The 19,669-nt window shown below is 42.3% G+C and overlaps 2 protein-coding genes across 5 annotated transcripts in view; one reads left to right on the top strand and one right to left on the bottom strand.

The window, feature by feature from the left end:
- The window catches only part of NFKB1 (nuclear factor kappa B subunit 1), a 54,139-nt gene extending 36,642 nt beyond the window's left edge, over positions 1–17,497 (top strand). Inside the window, exons 11-24 of one of the 2 annotated variants that reach the window (XM_026050908.1) lie at positions 136–274; positions 2,643–2,765; positions 3,620–3,709; positions 4,626–4,823; positions 6,624–6,765; positions 9,757–9,871; positions 11,208–11,409; positions 12,421–12,590; positions 13,279–13,381; positions 14,323–14,393; positions 15,076–15,142; positions 15,475–15,647; positions 15,766–15,943; positions 17,060–17,497. In XM_026050908.1, coding sequence (XP_025906693.1) covers positions 136–274; positions 2,643–2,765; positions 3,620–3,709; positions 4,626–4,823; positions 6,624–6,765; positions 9,757–9,871; positions 11,208–11,409; positions 12,421–12,590; positions 13,279–13,381; positions 14,323–14,393; positions 15,076–15,142; positions 15,475–15,647; positions 15,766–15,943; positions 17,060–17,238 — 1,950 coding nt within the window. In that variant the 3' untranslated portion in view covers positions 17,239–17,497. Of the gene's footprint in view, positions 1–135; positions 275–2,642; positions 2,766–3,619; positions 3,710–4,625; positions 4,824–6,623; positions 6,766–9,756; positions 9,872–11,207; positions 11,410–12,420; positions 12,591–13,278; positions 13,382–14,277; positions 14,394–15,075; positions 15,143–15,474; positions 15,648–15,765; positions 15,944–17,059 lie in introns of both variants that reach the window. The other variant, XM_026050907.1, reaches the window with a different exon arrangement.
- MANBA (mannosidase beta) overlaps positions 13,378–19,669 on the bottom strand; it is a 47,788-nt gene continuing 41,496 nt past the window's right edge. For all 3 annotated transcript variants that reach the window (XM_026050911.1, XM_026050909.1, XM_026050910.1), the window contains 4 exons: positions 18,308–18,462; positions 16,774–16,931; positions 15,732–16,231; positions 13,378–14,102 (listed from right to left, as the gene is read on the bottom strand). The gene's annotated coding sequence lies outside the window, so the exon portion shown is untranslated. The remainder of the gene's footprint in view (positions 14,103–15,731; positions 16,232–16,773; positions 16,932–18,307; positions 18,463–19,669) is intronic.

The raw sequence follows: 19,669 nt of genomic DNA, 5'->3' as shown, positions 1-19,669 counted from the left end.
CCTTTTTACAAATAATTTTTGTGTCGCCTGCCATGAGCTAGCTCCCCTAAAATACACAAATGTAGTTGTAAAGTATTGTCATGTTGCAAAAACCACTCTCYATGGCAAATGTGCTGATCATGGTTTCCTTCATAGTTTGCTATTGTGTTCAAAACACCCAAGTACAGAGATGTCAACATCACAAAACCGGCGTCTGTATTTGTACAACTGCGGCGGAAATCTGATCTGGAAACAAGCGAACCAAAGCCTTTTCTCTACTACCCTGAAATCAAAGGTAATTCATTAAGCTTGTTTTATAGAACTGAAACAGAAACTGTAGGCTCCCTAAGAATAATAAGATAGGATGTACGTCAGGAGAGGACTTTTTTTTGTAGTTATTTGTAGAAGATGGGGTGTCTGCATCTTTGTTTTGTGCAGAGATAAAACAAGAACTGGTAACCCTGTAATGTTTTCTACGAGCAAACATGCCTGCGTATACAGCAGATGGCACTCTCKTCCTCCAAGTGTTGGCAGAATAATAACTGAGGACATTTTGCTGTTGCTGCTTTTTGATGAAACCTTAAATGCTTTTGATGAAACCTTTCTACCAACCAGAGAGTGGTTGGTAGAAAAAGTGCCTGTTTAGCAGTTCTCTCCTTTTGACATTCCACCTCTCTCCCTGACACTGTAGAATTAAAATTAAATAAGCTCAAGACAGTTTTTTTCAGTGTAGCAAAAGTGCTAGTTCAACCTCTTCTATGTTAAAATGCTAGTTGCTCAGCTGAAATAGAAGTGTTGGCATCAGACCTGCTTCCTGCACTGTTGGTGAAAAGGAGCTTAGCTAGTAGATCGGTGCCCTTTAAAGTCATTTGCATTTCAAGCGAGTTTGACTGACATGAATGACAGCAGCTGTCTTAGTTTTAAATACTAATAATGTTAATGACACGGAACTGCCCTGAGGCCCAAGTCAGAGTTAGTTTTTCGTTGTATGAACTATAATAGTCTCTGCTCTTATAGTTTACCTGCCAGCATCTTGCACTGCTAAGCCCTGATCTTGCAAGTGTGTCATGCCTAACTTTGAGCTAAGCTGAAATCCGCACCGTGCCAAAGTCACTAAAAGTCATGTATATTCACATGTACATGAGTGGCATTGTGCTGAAGATAACTGGTGAGTTGAGGAATACTGAGTTAGAAGTAAATCCATTTTACACTTGGTGTAATAAGAGTAGAAAGGATGTACTCTCATCTGGAGTTGCTAGAGGATCTCACATTGATAGTGATTTCAGGACTCTTAGCTAAGTTTAGTGAAAAGCAGAGTCTCCATCTGCAGAAGAAAAAATGTCTAATTTCAAGTTAACTTTTTTTATGACTCTTAATGGAGTAAAGTCAATTCCATATTATTGTTAGGTGCATTGTTCAAAGCCCTACAGAACCTAATCATTAAATTAACTTTTAGGGACCGAATATTTCTGCTGTTGCAAGTGTCCTTGTGAACTTAGAAATGTGTACATGGATTTTTTGTGTTTGTTTCTCTGACTAGATTGCTTATTCTTTAGGGTTTTTTCTTCTTGTCAGTGAGTGAGTATGCCTGGTGCCCGCATGCACACACTYGTACAGATCATGTATGCTTGAAAATAATGCACTTGTACTCCTCAGTATACTGTCCCATGGAATTCAGCTATCTGGCTTGGTGCACTGATTGATGTGGCTGTGCATGAAATTTCTTTGTCATACATCTGTTGAAAGTAGTGGGTTGTTTATTGGAGGCAGGATATTTTGTTCTCTCCTCAAGAGAGGACTCTGCTGTTTTTTAATCTCTGTAGTGTGTTTATCCTTTTTTTGATAGCCCTTGTCATGACATTTTCACTTTCCCTATCCACTTGGATACTGCTTTTAAATCTTTGTGTTTTGCTTTTCAGAGGGTGGATGTGGATTTTTCATTGTACTGTAAAATGTTTTGTCTGTTTTTATTTTTTAACACTGCTTTGGCATGGTTTGACAATATGATGTTCCGCTTGAAAATAAGCTATCTTCCTGTCACCTTTCTGATAACTTGAGTAAATCATTTCAAGCAGACCCTATCTTCACAGTTTTTCTATCATCTGTGCTTCTGGAGATCCAAGTGCCCTATGATTTGCTGACCCTCTGATAAAGCTTCCCTTTTGAAATAAATTTGCCTAACAAAGGAACCTGTGCTTATATTCCCCAAAGGATTTTTTTTTTTTGTAGCAGGTATGCAGTTTAGGATGCTCCCTGTTGTTCAATGGCTTGGCTTACACATTGAGTTTGAGGGCTCTGAGCACATGCCATGCCTCTGAAGGGAACTCTGAGGCTGCTAGGACAGATCTGCCTGTCTCCTTAACTGTGCATTGCAGCCTGTTGCTGTCATCTGAGCACAGGGCTCCTGACRTGATGGAAGAGGCTGTGTGGTCCTGAGGGGAGCTCTCAGTCTGGAGGAGCAGACCAAGGGTTTTGGCTGCTCCGTTACATACAAACTTGTTTCTATATTTGGAGCTAAAAGAAAGTCAACTTTCCTACACTCTTACCTTTTCCCTTTTAAGCTAGTGCACTTTAATAATATAGTCTATTTGCATCTTTTTTTGCGCATAGCCAGTGCTAGAGTGACTCTTTAATCCTTCTGTCCCTTCTTGCCTGAAATGCAGATAAGGAAGAAGTGCAGAGGAAACGCCAGAAGCTCATGCCGAACTTCTCGGATGGCTATGGTGGAGGCGGCGGCGCAGGAGGCGGCGGCATGTACGGAGGTGGTGGTGGCGGGCCTAGCTCTGGTAAGACAGTGTTTTGGGAGGAAGAGGGCAAGGAGCTCTGTTCTTGGAGCCTTATTCTTTTTGCAAAAATGAGATGAGTTTGTCTTGTTGGTAGGTGAGACTCAACTGTCCGAGCTTTTATACCAGCGTTACTCCTTTCAGTCACCTTCTAGTTTTCTAAATATTTCATCAGCTGCTTTGCCTTCCTACTTTCTGTAAGACTTTCTGTGTTTTTTGTTCCTTGAAGCTCTAAGTCACAGATAACACCTTTCTAGCTCAGGGAGTCTGAGTCAGAAATGTGTCATGCCTCAGTTTTCTTGCTCCTGAGAGTCTCAAAGCACTGAAACTCTTGAGACAGCTAAGTACTATCTTGGTGCTTTGAAATTAAATATGAGCTTAATTGTCTCTTGGACCAGAAGTGGAATTTAGTAAATCAATTCTGTTGATGGCAGTAACTCAAAAAAAAAAATGGAGATGATGTTTAGTAAATTTTCTGTCGTGTTCTATCRGTTGCATCCAGAGCATTTGAGAGATGCAGTATCAGGAAAGCATTGCTTTGGTATCTCGCAGCCAAGTATTAACAATCTGCACGTCAGCCACATTGCATGCTGGCGATACTGCATTTGTGAGATCTTATGGCTGTTGGGATAGAGAAGGCCATTAGGACATCTAGAATTTCTTTGGATTTTTGAAAGAGTGGTAGAGATTGCACCCTGATTCTGGGCAATGTTTTCCTGTATGGATGGAGTAAAAACCAAAGTATATAGAAAATAAAACTCAGCGTGTCAGGTTCATTGCTCTCACTGATGGTGTTTTTGTTGCTTTATGGTGTAATTCTATTAACTCTGTATCTTTTTTCTCTCTGTTATCTTTAGGATTCAGTTATCCTTCCTATGGATACTCTGCGTTTGGAGGGATGCATTTCCACCCTGGTGCAACGAAGTCCAATGCTGGAATGAAACATGGTAACATTAAAATGCCATTCTTGCAATAGTTGAGTTAAATTTGACCTTCTTAATTTTCCTCTATGTTATGAGCTGGCTTGTCTGATAGGTTTAGCTAAGCATGCTGTGGATGGCTAGCTTTTTTTCTTAGAATCAATCTGGCTTCCTAGAATCAGTGATTCGTGTGGCTTAACTTGCCCTGCTTCTCTTTAATTCTGTYCAAGTCCAGCTTAAAAGCTGTGTGCATGTTTCTTTTTCAAGTAACTGCTAATCTTCAAGGAACAGTCACCAAAATGCTGTGCTGCATTTGCAGTTTTAGCACATGCTTGAACCAAGAGCCCCTTCCCTTGCTTGAGCTTGCTGATTACAGGGGGCCAAGGACCAGAGCAAGGCATCTTCATCTGTTCCCTTAGTCTGGTGCTACACAGAAGACCAGAGAAAGAAGCATATGAGACAAGACAAAAGAGTAGGTTAATGAAATAAAGGCTTTCCTGGTTTTTCTAAATCAGGAGAAGTATTTCACATCCAGTTTGAGTAATCTGTAATTACTTTCAAAGTCTTAGAAGTGATTTTTCTGCCAGAAAGACCAAGGTAAATCTCTAATTTTGTCAGATTTCAGATTCAGATTTATATTGTACCTTTAGAAGAGGTATGCTTGTTGTTCATCTTTTATTTAAAAAAGACTTATAAAAATATATTGTCCCTTTAGAGTAAGGTGCATTGCTCTGTGTGTCCTTGTGCATCTGGACTATTATGAATTGTGAGTGTTTAATGATAACACCAAATTTTTGTATTGAGTCCCTTAGGGCTTGATTATGGCTAACTGAACATTATTGCTTCCATAAAAACACAATGTTATTAAGGGCTAAGTAGGTAGGCTAAGTAAAAGGCTAAAACACAATGCTATTAAAGGCTAAGTATTCCTTTCTGTCTGAAGTACTATCAGATAGCACAGCTGAGCAAGACAGGGAGAACTCTCGTACACCCACTGACAAAGGGGACATGAAACATGAGGTGAAAATGGAAACTATAGAGAGAAATGACTGCAAAACCCCTGGTCATAACGAGGAGGAGGATGGCACTTCATCCTTTAAAGCTGAAGTAAATGAAGCGTTTGAAGATAGTAACTTGCAAGGTAAGTGAACAACTATATGTATTTAAAGTTATGAAACTGCTATAGCCACGAAGCTGATGCAAAAAAGCTGAAAACTCCATAAATATCTGCTCTGTGCTTCCAAAGTATGGTAATTCCCCCCTGTGGAAATAGGTGGGATTCGATTCTCCCAAGTGTAAGGTCCTCTCCCTCCCTACACACACATACAAATGTGTAGTTAACACTACACCTCTGCGTGGCATGTGGGGAGCGGAGCTTCTGCTTGCCATACGGGCAGATGAGATGGTCTCTGTCAGGGATCACACTCAGCACTGCTTTACTGTATAATGTGCACTGCAAGCACTGCAAGTGCTTCCTGGATGCCTAGAGGCCCTTGTTTTGTTTGTTTAAGAGTTCATTTTCTTTTTAAAGGGATTGAGTAACCATGCTTCCCATAAAACAAATACACAAAAAATCAGACTACGCAGACATGGTGTCAGACATGGTACTGGGTAGCCAAGAATTTTGGGCTTGTTTGTGTACGACGAGTGCTATATGAGTGCAGAGTGCTGTTACTCTGGTCAGGGGGAGGTCGTGTCAACTTAGCAGCCCTGTGTGGCACTTGCTATAGCGGTGCTACAAACTGTGGCTTGGGAGAGCAAAGTCGCACAGTAGAAGGGTTGTAGTTGGGAAATCTCCTGGGTGTAACTGCACATGATCTGAGAAGTAGAGGGCACTCTCGGCCAAAGCTGCAGAGCTGGACAAAAGTGCAGAGGAACAGGGTCCACAAAATGGCTACTGTGTAAAGGATGCTGTTGTGTAGCCTTTTCAAGTAGATCTTTTCCATGTGCTTGCTACAGGAAATCAGTGAGATTCAGCCTTCAGTTATTTGAACTTACTGTCTCTAGTGAGAGATTGGGGTTGAAATCTTTAAGGGCCCCTTACTCTGGATATATATCCTGGATATAGCATTCCATTTAAGTCTGTTGTTTAGTGTTAAGAGTTAAATGCATCAGCTTCAACATATCGGAACCACTGTTGAACAGAGCACTAAGCTTCCTCAGTAAGCTGAAGGCTCACACAGATCGTATGTTAATGTTCACCAGGGATATGCTTCTAATCCAGTCCAAATACCTGGGCTTGTGTAGCAGGAAATCCTGGGTATCCTTTCCCCATAGGTACTTTAAACAACAGTCCTGTTTGCCTTGTTTGCTGTTAGTTATTTCTTACATGGTTCTGTAGAATCATGAAAGTCTTTAAATATAGGCTGGTTTCAAATGATACTGCTTGCCAGAGTGACGTCTGCGGTTTGAAAGTTGAGCTGTTTCATTTTCACTAGTTTTTCACCAATACAGAACCACAAATGTCTTGGCACAACAGCTAGAGTAACTCTTTTCCACATGTGCATTACACAAATATTTCTTCCCCTTTTGCCTCCTCACCGTGATAAATTCCATTTTTGGATATGGCAATGGTTGTACATTTTGCCTACCCCAAAAGGAGATGCTAAACAGTGTAAACACTGAGGTGTTTTAAACAGGTGAACAGATTCTCTGTGCTGCTGTTGTAGAGCAGGAGAGACTGCATGGCCTGGATCTGAGAGAGGGCACGAAACTGTGCTGCAGGGCCCCAGCAGTTAGCAAGCTGTTGAATAAGTAAATAACACCTAGTGCTCCGTGCTGCTTATTTCTTCAGCACGGGCTCCTGGCAAAAGCTGCTGTTGTAGCGAAAACARCAGCTGAAAAGCAGGTTGGCCTCATGCAGTCCCCTCGCTGCCGATGTGACTTGTGGATGTTGGCTGCCCGCTCGTGGCACAGTGCTGAAGACACTACTTTGTTGCAGACGGTGTGTTCCTGGAGAAGGCCCTGCAGCTCGCCAAGCGCCACGCCAACGCTCTCTTCGATTACGCTGTCACCGGAGACGTGAAGATGCTGTTGGCTGCTCAGCGCCATCTCACCGTCGTCCAGGACAATAACGGAGACAAGTAAGTTGTTGCTGGCAGAGTCAGGTTTTTGATGGCAGCACAGCACAATCCACCTGTTCTGTCTGCTCTGGTTGCTGCTCGTGGATTGCAGCACTGCGCTGATGAAATAAATAACGTTCCCTTTTGTACTGCTTGGAGAGATTATGGTGCAAATTTGACCTCTTTGTGACATTCGTAGTAAGGCATTTCATACCACAAGGTTTATTGTGGCAGTACGTGTCAGAAGTGAGTGCTTGCCAGGCATGCTGTGAGTTTGCTTTTTTATTGGAAATCTTTGCTGAGTGTTGTGCTGGCCCTGCCATATGCCCAGCCGAGGTGGGGAGCCTCAGCTCTGTGCTGCAGGAGGGTGTCTTGCCCTCCATGTGGGCCCTTAAGTTGTTTTAGGGAGCTTTRGGTTGCAGATGCGTGGCTGGGAGTTTGTGCTGCTTTTCTCCCTCTTCCGAGGGCTGGATTTGCTCTTGCTGACATCTTTACTTCTGGGCCTTTCTGAGAGCTTGCATAGGTGTTTGTGTCAGGGAGTGTGGCGCAGCTGCTGGTGTTTGCTCCTCAGGCCTTTGGTAATGTGAGCTGGAGTAGAAGTTGGTCTTGCTTCTCTACAGCAGGGCAGATTCTGCAGGACTTGAAAGATTGAGGTACAGGGAGGAGCTGATTAGTAATAGTTACATAAAATCAAATTCAGTGGAGGTGGCTCAGAACACATGCATCTTTCTTGAATAAGCAAGTGACACATTCCCATTGTCACTTTTTAGCTGGTAGGCTTTGAACTGGCTCTGTACAATCRTTTATTTTTCTTAACATGGTATTTTATACAGTGGAAGACACATAAGCCTTCCCCTCTCTAGCTGCATGGCAAATTTTAAGTTAGCAAAACATGTCCCACTGTTTGGTTATTCCGTGAGAGACTATTTGCTGCTTTTGATCAAGCTGCTCTGAAAATTGGCCCCAGACTACTGGTAAGTGGCATCTACCAAGTAGTACAGAATCAGAGGTGGCTGCCTGAGTTGCTTTGCTTCCCAACTGGCAATACAATGTGTACTTTGAAGAAAGCAGGGATAGGAACGAGGCAGGAGCTGGCAATGAAATCTGCCAGCAACTTGGACAATGCAGCTTCTGTGTTGCATTGGTTAAAGAAAAAGAAAGTTGATCTCAGTTCCACCTAGTAGGATCTACACCTCAACAGCAATAGATTGCTCCTCAAATATGAATTTTCAGTGCAYTTAACTAAGTCAAAGTACTTGTGATCCTGGTAAATAAGGKTTTTTTTTCTGGTTCAAAAAGTGCTTGTGGGCATGTGAGGCTTCAGCAGCCTCCTGTAAATCTCTGGTATGGATTTTGGTCTTTGAGCAGGTAATCTGTATATATTGCTCTACTGCTGTTTAACCAAACAGAAGTTTTGTTACTGCTGTTTAACAAAACAGAGTCTTGGTGACCATCTCCCAGGTCTCTTGCAGGAACTGTTTAATAAAAATAAACACACAAGCTAAAATTCTTAAATTAATTCCCTTATTTTTCCCTTTAATCATTAAAAATTATATGGCAAAACCCATACAATTGTTGCCTAAGCCTCTAAAGAAATGTTTGTGTCAGAGCAGTAGGCAGCACAGATGTCCGGAAGCCTGAGGGGGTGACAGCGCCTGCCCCAGGAAAGGCTGAAAGGCATTTGCAGCGCCGCCGATGCAGGACTGCTTAAAAAATGAGTTCGTTGCCCTGTCATGGTCTAGTCAACACAGGTCTTCACAGTATCACTTGAAGTGACTGTGTGAAATGAAAATATTTGCCACAGAAAACAGAAGTAGAGCAAAAAAGACAAAATTTAATCTCAAGGTAAGGTTTGGAAATAAAATATGAGCACGATAGAGCAGGATGAGAAGCATCTTCCAGAGAGCGGAGGAAGACATCACTTTTGGCAATGTTTGAACAGTATTGAATATCTGAAGGAGGAAAAGCACCATGGTCTTGCCCATTGCAGTGTTGCAACCATGGGAAGGGCCCTTCAAACATGAATTTTGTTTAGAAGAGGGTTTTTTTCTTCCTTTTAGTTCTGGTTTTAAGCGACCTCTGTCTGACTCTATGCTGCAAATAGCAAGGAACTTTTTCTGATGCAGGCTGATAACTAAGTATATCCAGACATTTCTGGAGCAGGATCTTTAATAAATGCACTGTGTGTCCTATGCTGAGGTTGTGTGTCAGCAGCGGTGTATGCTAGAAAGTATAGGAATGAGCATTGATTGTGAGAGCATTCGGAAAGTTTTGTTCCAAAGCAAGAGGATGAATCTGAAATGAAGCCTGTATGGGCAATGATAGATGAAGCCCTTGAGGAGAGGGGTGGTGAGGGTTGTTCTGCAAGTGCAGGTTGCTGATGCTGAAGGAGCTGGCTGTAGAGAACATGGGAAAGGCCGCTGGAGCATCTTGCTGCGGAGTGGCTTGTGTCCAGAAATAGTTCCCTCCTTTTGCATTGAAATCTCTTGCTCCTGCCACAGATCCCGTGGCTCTTAGACACCAGGCCTGAGCCCTTAGTCATTTTCTGTTTGAAAATGAAGAAAAGAAAACCCCGCAGAGCTGGGGAAACCCCGAGGGAAAATCTGCTTTGGTTGCAGAAGGGCCTGTGGAAATTCTGAAGGGCTTGAAAGTAAGAAATGTTCATGTGCTGCATAAGAAACGAAAAAAGGAAAACCAGAACAACGAAGAATCCAGGGATTTCAGACAAGTTCTGAAACAATTATTTTGTGGCCTGAACTTGTTGTTATTTATTAGAGCAGTAGTTTGTTGTGCTCAGGAGCAGCATATACCACTTCTGCTTTTTTAATTAAGTGTTACCTGCTAGGTTATCTGCTTTTTTTAATGTTAAGATTCATTTTAGGTGCTTATGTTTACTACTGAAATGTTACTTCTAAAGATCAGATGGTTCTATCAGAATTCAGTACAGCAAAGACTTAGCATTTGTAGAATAATAACTGAATTTATTAATCTGCTCTTCTGTTTTGGTTTCAGTGTCCTGCATTTAGCCATTATCCACCTTCATACTGAGCTGGTGAAAAATCTCTTGGAAGTGGTGCCAGATTTGGATTGCCACGACGTTATCAACATGAGGAACGACCTCTATCAGGTGGGCACTTGCCGTGGGACCGGTGATGCTGATGATTCAGCCAGCAAAGAAAAACTTTTGTAATTTACCTTCTGTCTTGTATTTCCTTTACTCGTCAGAATAAACTCAGGTCAGGCGGCTGTAGCACAAACAAATTTAGATGTTCTGGAACGGGAGAGCACAATGACCTTATGTAAGGTGCTGGAGGAGCAAGTGCCCATTTCCATTGTTTTAATTCATAGCTCCCTTTATGCCAACAGAAATGCCTCTGTGCTTATTGTAGAACAGAACAAATACACTGAATTATTCAGTGTATTTCTTCATTAGCTGGCAGTGCTACTGTGGAACCAGTGGAGTGGCTTACAGAGCCAACTTGGGGCTTGCCTGCCCTTTGGAACTCAGGTTCATGAGTCACTGTGTCATTAGTTATCTATAGGTATGAGGAAAGTTAAACAAATTCAGCCTTTTTTGTAGGCTACCTGGTATTTGTGCCCATCTTATGAGCTTCCCTTTTGATTTTGAGGGCCTTTGTAACAAAGCAGCACAAAAGGCCATCCCCCATCTTTTTACCTAGTGGGGAACAAATTATTAATTGCCAACCATTCTCTGTTCAACTTTATCTGGGGCAGAGCCCAGGTTTTTTATTGTAACTCCCAGGTGTGTGATTAAGAGCTGTGAAAACCTGCCTAGAAAAAGAATCCCTTTTCAGCCGTGTGCAGCTTTCAGTTGTCCCACAGGTGACCGAGTGCCTGCACGTTACAGGACAGCACTGTGATGCTGCTCCTCTTCCTTCCTGCTCACCCCGGAGCTGTGCACAGCACGGGCAGGATTTCCTCCCACGCAGATAATCCCCGAGGCCTCAGTGCGACTGTTCTCTTCCACATTGCACATTTATGTTCCTATAAAGGAAGTGCAAAATATGGAGGCTGATGAAAACAAGCAGGAGATTATGAATTGAATTCTGTATATAAGGGAAGCAAAGCTGTGCTCCATTAAAGAAAGAAATCTGTAGCTACCAGGGCCTCTGTAGTTACTCCTGCCTCCTACATAAGCCTTAAGGCAGTGGTGGGAGGGAGGACAGGCTTGGGTGCTATAATCCTCTGTTGGTTAACATAACAATTTGCAGGTAGATAAAATCAATTTTTAGATCTTTTCAGTGTTGGGAATATGATATAGTTTCCTGTTTAAACACACACATTACCCTTGTGAAAACGTTAAAACATGATGCTCTTTATTGGCAAGGCTCTGACAAATGCAGCATTTTCTCAAGACTAACAGCCTTCATTGGCTTAAGAGATTTCTGTTGGAGTGGCATAGCCGTGGCTCAGCTTCTCACGTCTTCTCTGTCATCTCCTAGACCCCCCTGCACTTGGCAGTTGTCACGAAGCAGGCGGCTGTGGTAGAAGCCCTGCTTGTGGCTGGAGCAGACGTTAGCCTCCTGGACCGACACGGTAACTCCGTCCTGCATTTAGCTGCTACTGAAGGAGATGACAAGATTTTGGGCCTGCTTCTCAAGCACAAGAAGATAACTCCAGTGGCGGACCTTTCCAACAGTGAAGGTATGGAAATATAATGGCAGCATTTTATAGTTATTGGACAAGCACAGTCATTTTTGACAATACACTGTTTAGACACAGATACATCCAGCCCTTGCAAATAGTAAATAGCGTCTTCTAAGCTGCTATTTGCTGCTGATACCCTTGGGCTTTTTCACATATGAGGGAATATAGATGTGATTTCCTGGTTACACAGAGCCCAGGTTTGGTAATGTCCCTGTGATAGAGTGGGGATTTGACTTATAGCKTAAGTACTGACTCTGTTCCTCCACAGAGGCCTTATGCCACCACTGCTTAAAAAAAAAAAAAAAAAAATCCCCTCAGAAGAAAATGTTTCTTCCTCTCTAGAGAACAAAATCCCCTGAAAAATAATTTCTTGGACCCGTGTCAGCTTTCACATCTGGTAATTTGTCACTATGCAGAATTAGAGCCTATAAAATAATCATGAAACTCTAATTTTGYTACTTTTTAATGGCAAGGGTCATTTGAATTTAGTATTTCACTATGTGATTCGAAACCCCATGCTAAGTTCCTTAGAGTTTTTTTTTTTCCCAAGTGTATAAGACTAATTTTTGATGTAGTGAGGGTAATCTTGGTGGAAAGGGCAGTGTGACCTTACAGGAAGGTGACACTAAAACATAGCCCTTCTTCCCTAGAATATTTTTAGAAGAGATTGTTCAGTAGCAGGCAGGACCTGTGCAGGGTACATAATTATTCGGTGACAATTGTTCTGTGACAAAGACAGGGTCTACATGAACTCTCTTTAGTTTTGCCCATGCGTGACTTCGATTCACCACAATGACACAACTCATCCCAATTTAGGCACAAAGAGCATCTTTATTAATACCATGTTTTTACTGCACAGCCAGACAAAACAAACTACTTGTGCTTAGATAACCACAGTAATTCTCAGTCATCTTATACAGTTACAGATATGGCTACTCAAGAAAACGTCTTAATCTGAAATTTCAAAATTTTTCAAATATGTAATGGTTGGATTTTGTTTTACTGTAGGTCTCAGTGCGATTCACATGGTGGTGATGGCAAATAGCGTGTCCTGTCTCAGACAACTGATTGCTGCTGGAGTTAATGTCAATGCTCAGGAACAGAAATCTGGACGCACTGCATTGCATTTGGCTGTTGAACAAGAGAACATCCCCTTGGCAGGCTGCCTTTTGCTTGAGGTAGGGGCTGATTTCTTTTTTTTTTTTTTCCAGGTCATTTCACTTCAGAATTTTAAAGCCTATAAATATTTAAAGTGCTTAAGTGTAACAGAAGCTAGGGCCTTTTACATTTTCCCTGTTGATTGATTTGGCTGATGAGTTGGTACACAGGTGAAATGAGTGCTAGTGGTGCTCCTTATGACTTGTTCAGCACTGCTAGTGAACCCTTGTGCAGAGGTTGGGGAATCTGCAGTTTATGACCCTCGCCTGACTGCCTGTGCCCCGTGTAATTTGCATTGAGTGGAGCGAGCAACACTGCGCCTGTGCATGACAGGCCTTAGGGCTGGCGTGTGGAATGCAGGCACAGATGAGCCCAGGGCAAGAGCTGGGGCCAGCTGGACATCCTTGTCTCACCTCTGTACACCCTTGTCCTGGGGTGTGTGGTTCTATGGGCCCCTAATAGCAGCAGCAGCAGCAGCAGCAGGCTTTTCACGCTATGGCTCCTGCTCTGGAGCCCTACAGCATGAGTGGTTCCTGCATGCAGACAGCTGGTGCTACTTCCTAATCCCTTCCTGTCATGGCAGGGATCAGCAGTATTGCACACACAGGCAGGGATGGGGCCGCAGGTGCTCAGGGTAGCTGTGTTTGTGCAGCATAAGCTTCTGCAGCTGCCCTGTATRTGCAAGCAGCTCTTTCCATAAAAATGTAGGGCGATGCAGATGTGGACAGCACTACCTATGATGGAACAACTCCTCTTCACATAGCAGCTGGAAGGGGCTCTACAAAACTGGCAGCGCTTCTCAAAGCAGCAGGTATGAAAATATGGATTACCTGGCAGTGGGATTTTACAGTGTAAATTCAGAGTGGAAGGTTGTGCATAGAAAGGAAGGTCCCAGTGAGCTTACTTAACACAGAAGAAAGCAGGTGTTAAAAGCATGAAGGTTTATTTCTAGTCAGAAGTCCCACTTCCACGAGGCTGTGCTTCTCTTTAGCACCATCTAATGGATATGAAACATTGCATCAGGCAAAAAATCTCCCAAGCACTTAAAGAAAATATTGAGACTTATTTATTAAAATTTCTTGTATCTAAAGAAGCAGAGATGACCTTACACTTGAGAATTGTTAGAATACCATAAAGACAAAGAAAAACATCAGTGACTTATGAGCTTCCTAGCATCTCCTGTTTCATTCCACTGTAGCAACATGAAGTTTTGAGTGTTYATTGCAACATTTTCCAGTTCTTTGTTTAGGTCATTATACTTGTTTTTTCATTTTTAAAATAGAAAGCCAATCCACCCATTGCTCAGAGGGTATGCTTGGCCTGTAACTAACACTGAATAACTTTCTCTGATACTAATGAGCAGCARCACCCCCTTACTTCATCCCACATGCTCTGCCTGAGCCAAGAGGAAGACTCAATGCCAGCTTATATGTAAGGGYCCTTCTTTCCTTGGTCCTTCAAACTCTGCTTTTGATGGTTCCACCTGTAGAGTGCAGACAGCAGCGGTACACAGGGACATGACAACACCTCAACTGTAGTGGTTACAAAAGAAAAAAAATATATATTCATTAATAGAAAAACCTACTTTAAATGTTAGTAAAAAAAATTTGCTATTCAAAATTTAGAATGTATGTTTTAAATGATATATATTAAAAATAAAAAACCTAAAGCCTTTTGGGGGGATTTTTTTTAATGCTCATTTTCCAGGTGCAAATCCTCATATTCAGAATTTTGAGCCTTTGTTTGATCTAGAGGATGTACAAGATGATGATGAAGGAATTGTGCCTGGAACGACCCCACTGGATATGGCGGCCAACTGTGAGGTAAGCAATCTAGCTCCTTTCTCCTCTTTTTTGGAATACTAAGTGACACTTAAGCTCACACTGAATTTGTTTTGTTGTCTGTAGTTATTTCAGTGATGGTGACTTTACCAGAGCTCCTAATATGTTATCAAAAAAGAAAGAAAGAAAGAAAAACCCATGAAACAGCACTGGCAGAAGCTTCCACTGAACAGACTGCTTAAAATAAGAYGGGAATAACCAAGCACTTCTTGATTGAGTTGTGCTAGGGTCTTCAAGAGGGGAAATTATTTAGCTGACTGGGTGGCAGGTACTTTAAGGCACATACTCAGGCTGAGACCCTTGTAGCAGGTTCTTCACTGCATGCTCTTCAGGATTAGATGCTTTTGCTAGGGCACTAAAGCATAACCATGCACTCTTTTAAATTACTCCTTGCAGGCAGTCCTAAGACTGCTGGATTTTATTTCCTGCAGCCCTCCTCCATACCTTAAAAACTCAATAGACTTGCCAGATAACATTGCTAAAGGGCAGGGGAGATGATGGTCTCAAGGTTTCCCCCTCAAACTCTGTACAAGGCAGCTGCAGTAGTTCTGGGACAGAAAGATGGCCTATTTACAGATGACAATAGAGATTTAGATAACACTACAATGTCTCAAGATAAAAAAGTATTCCCAAATATTATTTTTACTGTTTGTTTGTTTTTTAGGTGTATGACATATTAAATGGCAAACCCTATGAATCAGCAGTAGCTTCAGCAGACTTGCTGATCCAAGGTAACATCTATAAAGAAAGGCAAAATTCCTCTTGTACTTCACAGCAGAGTACTCAAAGTGTACTCGCAAGGAAGCTGTTGCTCTGCACTCGGCTTGGAACTGAAATCAGGAAGGGGGAGGGGAGAGGAAGCCCCCACAGGTTCCTAAAAGGACCAGGCTGCTGTTCAGAGGTTGGTCACAGAGACCCAAAGGCGTGAGTTTTTACAACTGCAGTTACATAATAGTCATTGATGGCCACTAAAGTAGATATCTCTCTTCTATGGCATTGTTTCTGTTTAGAGATGAGCTGGTGGGTGTGATTTGTGTAAATAATCAACTAACATCCTTCCTAGGGCATATGAAAGAGCTGCATGAGAGCTCCAAGTTGCAGCTTTACAAACTGCTAGAAGCACCYGATCCAAACAGAAACTGGTCTACACTTGCACAGAAACTGGGGCTGGGCATCCTCAACAACGCCTTCCGTCTGAGCCCTTCCCCATCAAAAACTCTGCTAGATAACTACGAGGTACTGTGGCCTTAGCAGGGCTGAGGGCAGCCTGCACTCCTGCCTGGTGAGACAGCGCCTCCCCTCATGTTTTAGCAGGCCTACCTGTGGTGACATCTTGTGTCGTCTTCTCCCGTAGGTGTCCGGTGGCACCATCCAGGAGCTGCTGGCTGCTCTGAGGCAGATGGGCCACACTGAAGCCATTCAAGTCATTCAGGAAGCGCTACCTGTCTCTCAGTGCCACTTGCCCCGGGAGGACAGCGCTACAGAAGCTCTTCCCTCTCCATCACCACCCTTCTCCTCAAAAGGACAGACAGGTAAGACAGACAGCAGGATACAAGCTTTCTTGGAGAAATATTATATATGTATGGATATATATTAGTTAGATTAGATGGATATTATGGATATATATTACATAGATATTTTTTGGACAAATATATAATATCATGTATTGTATATATGGAGAGAAKAGAAAAATATCTATTCTTGCTTTCTTGGACTGCCACTAGATTTTCCAGTTTTTCACACACACGCTGCAGAGCTGCTTACTGCTTCCAGAAATGCTTTGTTGTAGCAGGACTTCCTCATTTACACTTTTGCTGGGCCTAGAAAAGACAGAAATAAGCAGCAGTAGAATCAGTAGTCCTGAAGCACAGTATTAATTATATTATTTCTAAAACTAGTCATCTACCATTTCCTGATATTAACTCCTAAAGGAGTTAAGGATAGGTCTTTAGGATAATATTGAAGGGGTAGGAGAAGTTTTGCTGCTTTAAACGTGAAGGGACTGTATTACATGTTATTTGCAAGTGGCTGTTTACAAATTAACAAAATCCTGAACTCCACCAGCTCCTGGCTTGTGATTCACCTGCACTGAGCCCTCCCCACACCAGCACATCGCGTACAGTTCTCTTGCCCTCAGGCATCCATTTCACAGCTTGCACAGTTGGCAGCTGCTACTGTACTCTTCATATTTCAGGCTCACTTTAACTTGATAAAAATGATTCAAGTATTTATCTCAAAAAGAAATCTCTAAGTGAAGTAGCACAGGGGAGGTTTAGAGGCCTCAGCCTGGAGCTGCACACTTGCCCAGGGTCTATGCACGAGGTACAGAGAACTTTGTACCCTGYTACAGTCACACTCCTACCATGTCCTGATGCTGGAGTGCGGTGACAGCGCCACCTCCAACAGAGCACTGTGTTTCTCATCCCATCCAGCCCGACCAGCTCTGTCAGCAGGCAACAGCAGACAGCAGGGCAGCAGATCACATCTTCTGGCTAGCTGAAACCATTCAACACTTTTCCCCTGAAAAGAAAGAATTACAGTTGGAGTTTCTTATACAACAGCTTTACTGTAGCCCTATACWCCTCAGGCTGTTGGGGACACGACTGAAATGAATAAAATTGTAACATTTTTTCCCTTCTCTCTCTCAGGTGAACTTTATAACAGCCAATTTCAAGAGAACGAAAGTGTGTGCGATAGTGGTGTGGAGACGTCCTTCCGCAARCTGAGCTTCACTTATTCTGAGTCTCTCAACAGCAAGTCATCAATAACACTTAGCAAACTGACCCTGGGCTATGGACATGAAAGTTCAGTGCAAAGTAAAATATAGTTAGTTAGCAAAATGCACTGACAGGAACAAACGTGACATTTAACACATGTGTCACCCTGTTGAATGGGAAGTCAATTCAGAACAAAACCACACCAAGGAACCACACACACCTGGAACAACTGCGCCTTCAGCATGTGGACACGTACCCATCGCTTCCTTCCTCACATAGGTTTGTCTGTTTGCACACCCGATACCATCCCCGGGGCACCATGGCCACCRCGATGCCCAGCACTGGACACTGCGACCGATTGAGCATTCCTCATGTGTGAGCATTTGCCCTTTGAGATGAAAGTCACTCCTTATAAATGCATGATACCAGCTCACTTAAAAAGAGGTAAGGCACATAGAGCAATCACGGGATACACAGGCTCTAGCTTATCCCCTCACAATTCTTGCACCATTCCTTGAGAAAAAGTTAATAAAATAGCAGGCAAAGAAAAAATCATGACTTTAATCACAGTAATGACTATTCTGAAATATAAAAGACAAACTTAAAGATTTTGTATATTTCAATGTATTTAAACTTAACTTTGATGCCTCCTATTCAAATTTTTTTCCAAGTTTAACATTTTCCTATTTGTAAATAGTTTTTATATCAGTTTCTTTTTTWAAAAAGAAAGTGTGCTTTTAAATGCTTATTTTTATTTTACTTTTATAATAAAAATCCAAAATTAAACCTGTTGTCTGCATTTGTTGCAATTCCTACCTATTTTTCAAAAAGAGCTACTAAAAATGTATTATTTCAGCTTCAGGAACTGACGCAAAGTTCTATCTCGTTCCAAATATTAACCCTCTCCTTTATCTTACAAGCAACTTGTGTTACAGCTGTTAACAGGGGGAAGCTGGGAGCATCAGTTGCTGCTGAGCAGCTGTGCTTTGGCACCCAAGCTTCTGAGTTGCAGCCTCTCTTATTTCCCTTTTCTTGTAATTGCCGCAGCACATAATTCCACACAAATCAACTAACTGAGCATATCAGCAAAAACTCAAAGCATGTCTGCTAACTGGGCTCCTGAGCAGCATCTCCTTTTGTTTCATGGTTGCAGCAGTTACAGACATTGCCCAGACTTACCGAGACTGCAGAGCAGGGCCTGGGCTCCACGATGCCACACACAGCAGGGTCTGGCTGCTGTCGCTCCCCTGCGGCCGCTTTCGTGACCCAAGCTGGAGCTTTGATGAAGCGCAGCTCTGAGCTCACCTCAGGCCCCAGGAACCACAGCGCAGCTCCTGCAGGGAGACATGAGTTGTTAGCATTAGAGTCATTCAGGCCACACTCAAGTGTGCAGTATTTGCTGTAATAAATTAAACCCCTATCAGTAAAAAAAAAAAAAAAAAAGGCAATTTTTTACATCTAGCTGAATTCCCAAATTACTTCCAGAGAAGCAGGATGGACAGTGCTATAAATGCTTTTAAAACAACAGAAATCATCTGGGCCTGTAGTTCCCTGAGCGTTTTGTGACCAAATGCTGTCAACCAGCTATTCATCAGGTTACTGATCACGCAACCAGCAGTGGGACAGCTGCCCGAGGCCCCTTTATCAGGGCCTGGGGATGTCAGTTTGTCTCCTTGCCTTGCTAGCCAGCTGCAGTAACTCCAGTGCAGCCTGTTTAACAAAAGAGGCCCCAGCTTCTTTCTTGATTGAGAACTAGAATAATATTAATTTTAAAATATTCACAGTAATGCAAACAGGGACACTAAATGAATATTCTAAATAAAATAGCTGATCTTTTCACTCTATGCAACTGTTCCTTCACTGGAACTGTTCTTAAACATCCAAGTTACTGGATTACTTCATTTGTGCCTCAGAGGATGAGAAGACTTAATTATGTTTATTAATAAATAGCCATTTTGAAATTCTGGCCAAATATTGCTGGAGGAAACATTTCTGTATCAATTTAGACAAAAGAACTCAACCTGCCTTTCTCCTAAAGCACAGCAGTAATATTAATTATAGTTATTCCATATCTTTTGCTTACATAATTTTTTCCATCTTTACCTTGTATTGACTCTATTGCTGCTTTGATTCACCTTCATTTCAGGAAGCTGAAATAACTTTAGTTCTCTTCTTACTTTGCTGGCCTAGAATGTCWCTCTGGTAACTTTTAATTTCCTTTATCAGTATCTATGTTGTAGCTGTTAAATCTTACTGCTATCCTTTTCATGTGTGTTATATATCTATTGATACATATGCATGCATATTTTCATTACTCATGATTTAACCAGGACAATATTAGCACCCCCCAAAAAAAAAAAAAAAAAAAGCCCTCTTAGGCAACAACAGCTTTGTTATAAGCAGCTTGCATTTAACATTTCTTCTTCAAGCTTTTCCTTTTACTCGGGCTTATTTCAGCTTTGAGTTCAGAAAGCTTTCTGAGACACAGAGCATCAGCCAACGTGCCCAGCACTTTGCCCACTGCAATGGGGCATCCCTCAA

Source organism: Nothoprocta perdicaria, unplaced genomic scaffold (assembly GCF_003342845.1).
Source record: "Nothoprocta perdicaria isolate Ctin4 unplaced genomic scaffold, notPer1 scaffold_71, whole genome shotgun sequence".
Classification (NCBI taxonomy): domain Eukaryota; kingdom Metazoa; phylum Chordata; class Aves; order Tinamiformes; family Tinamidae; genus Nothoprocta; species Nothoprocta perdicaria.
This window is presented reverse-complemented; position numbering and strand designations above follow the sequence as displayed.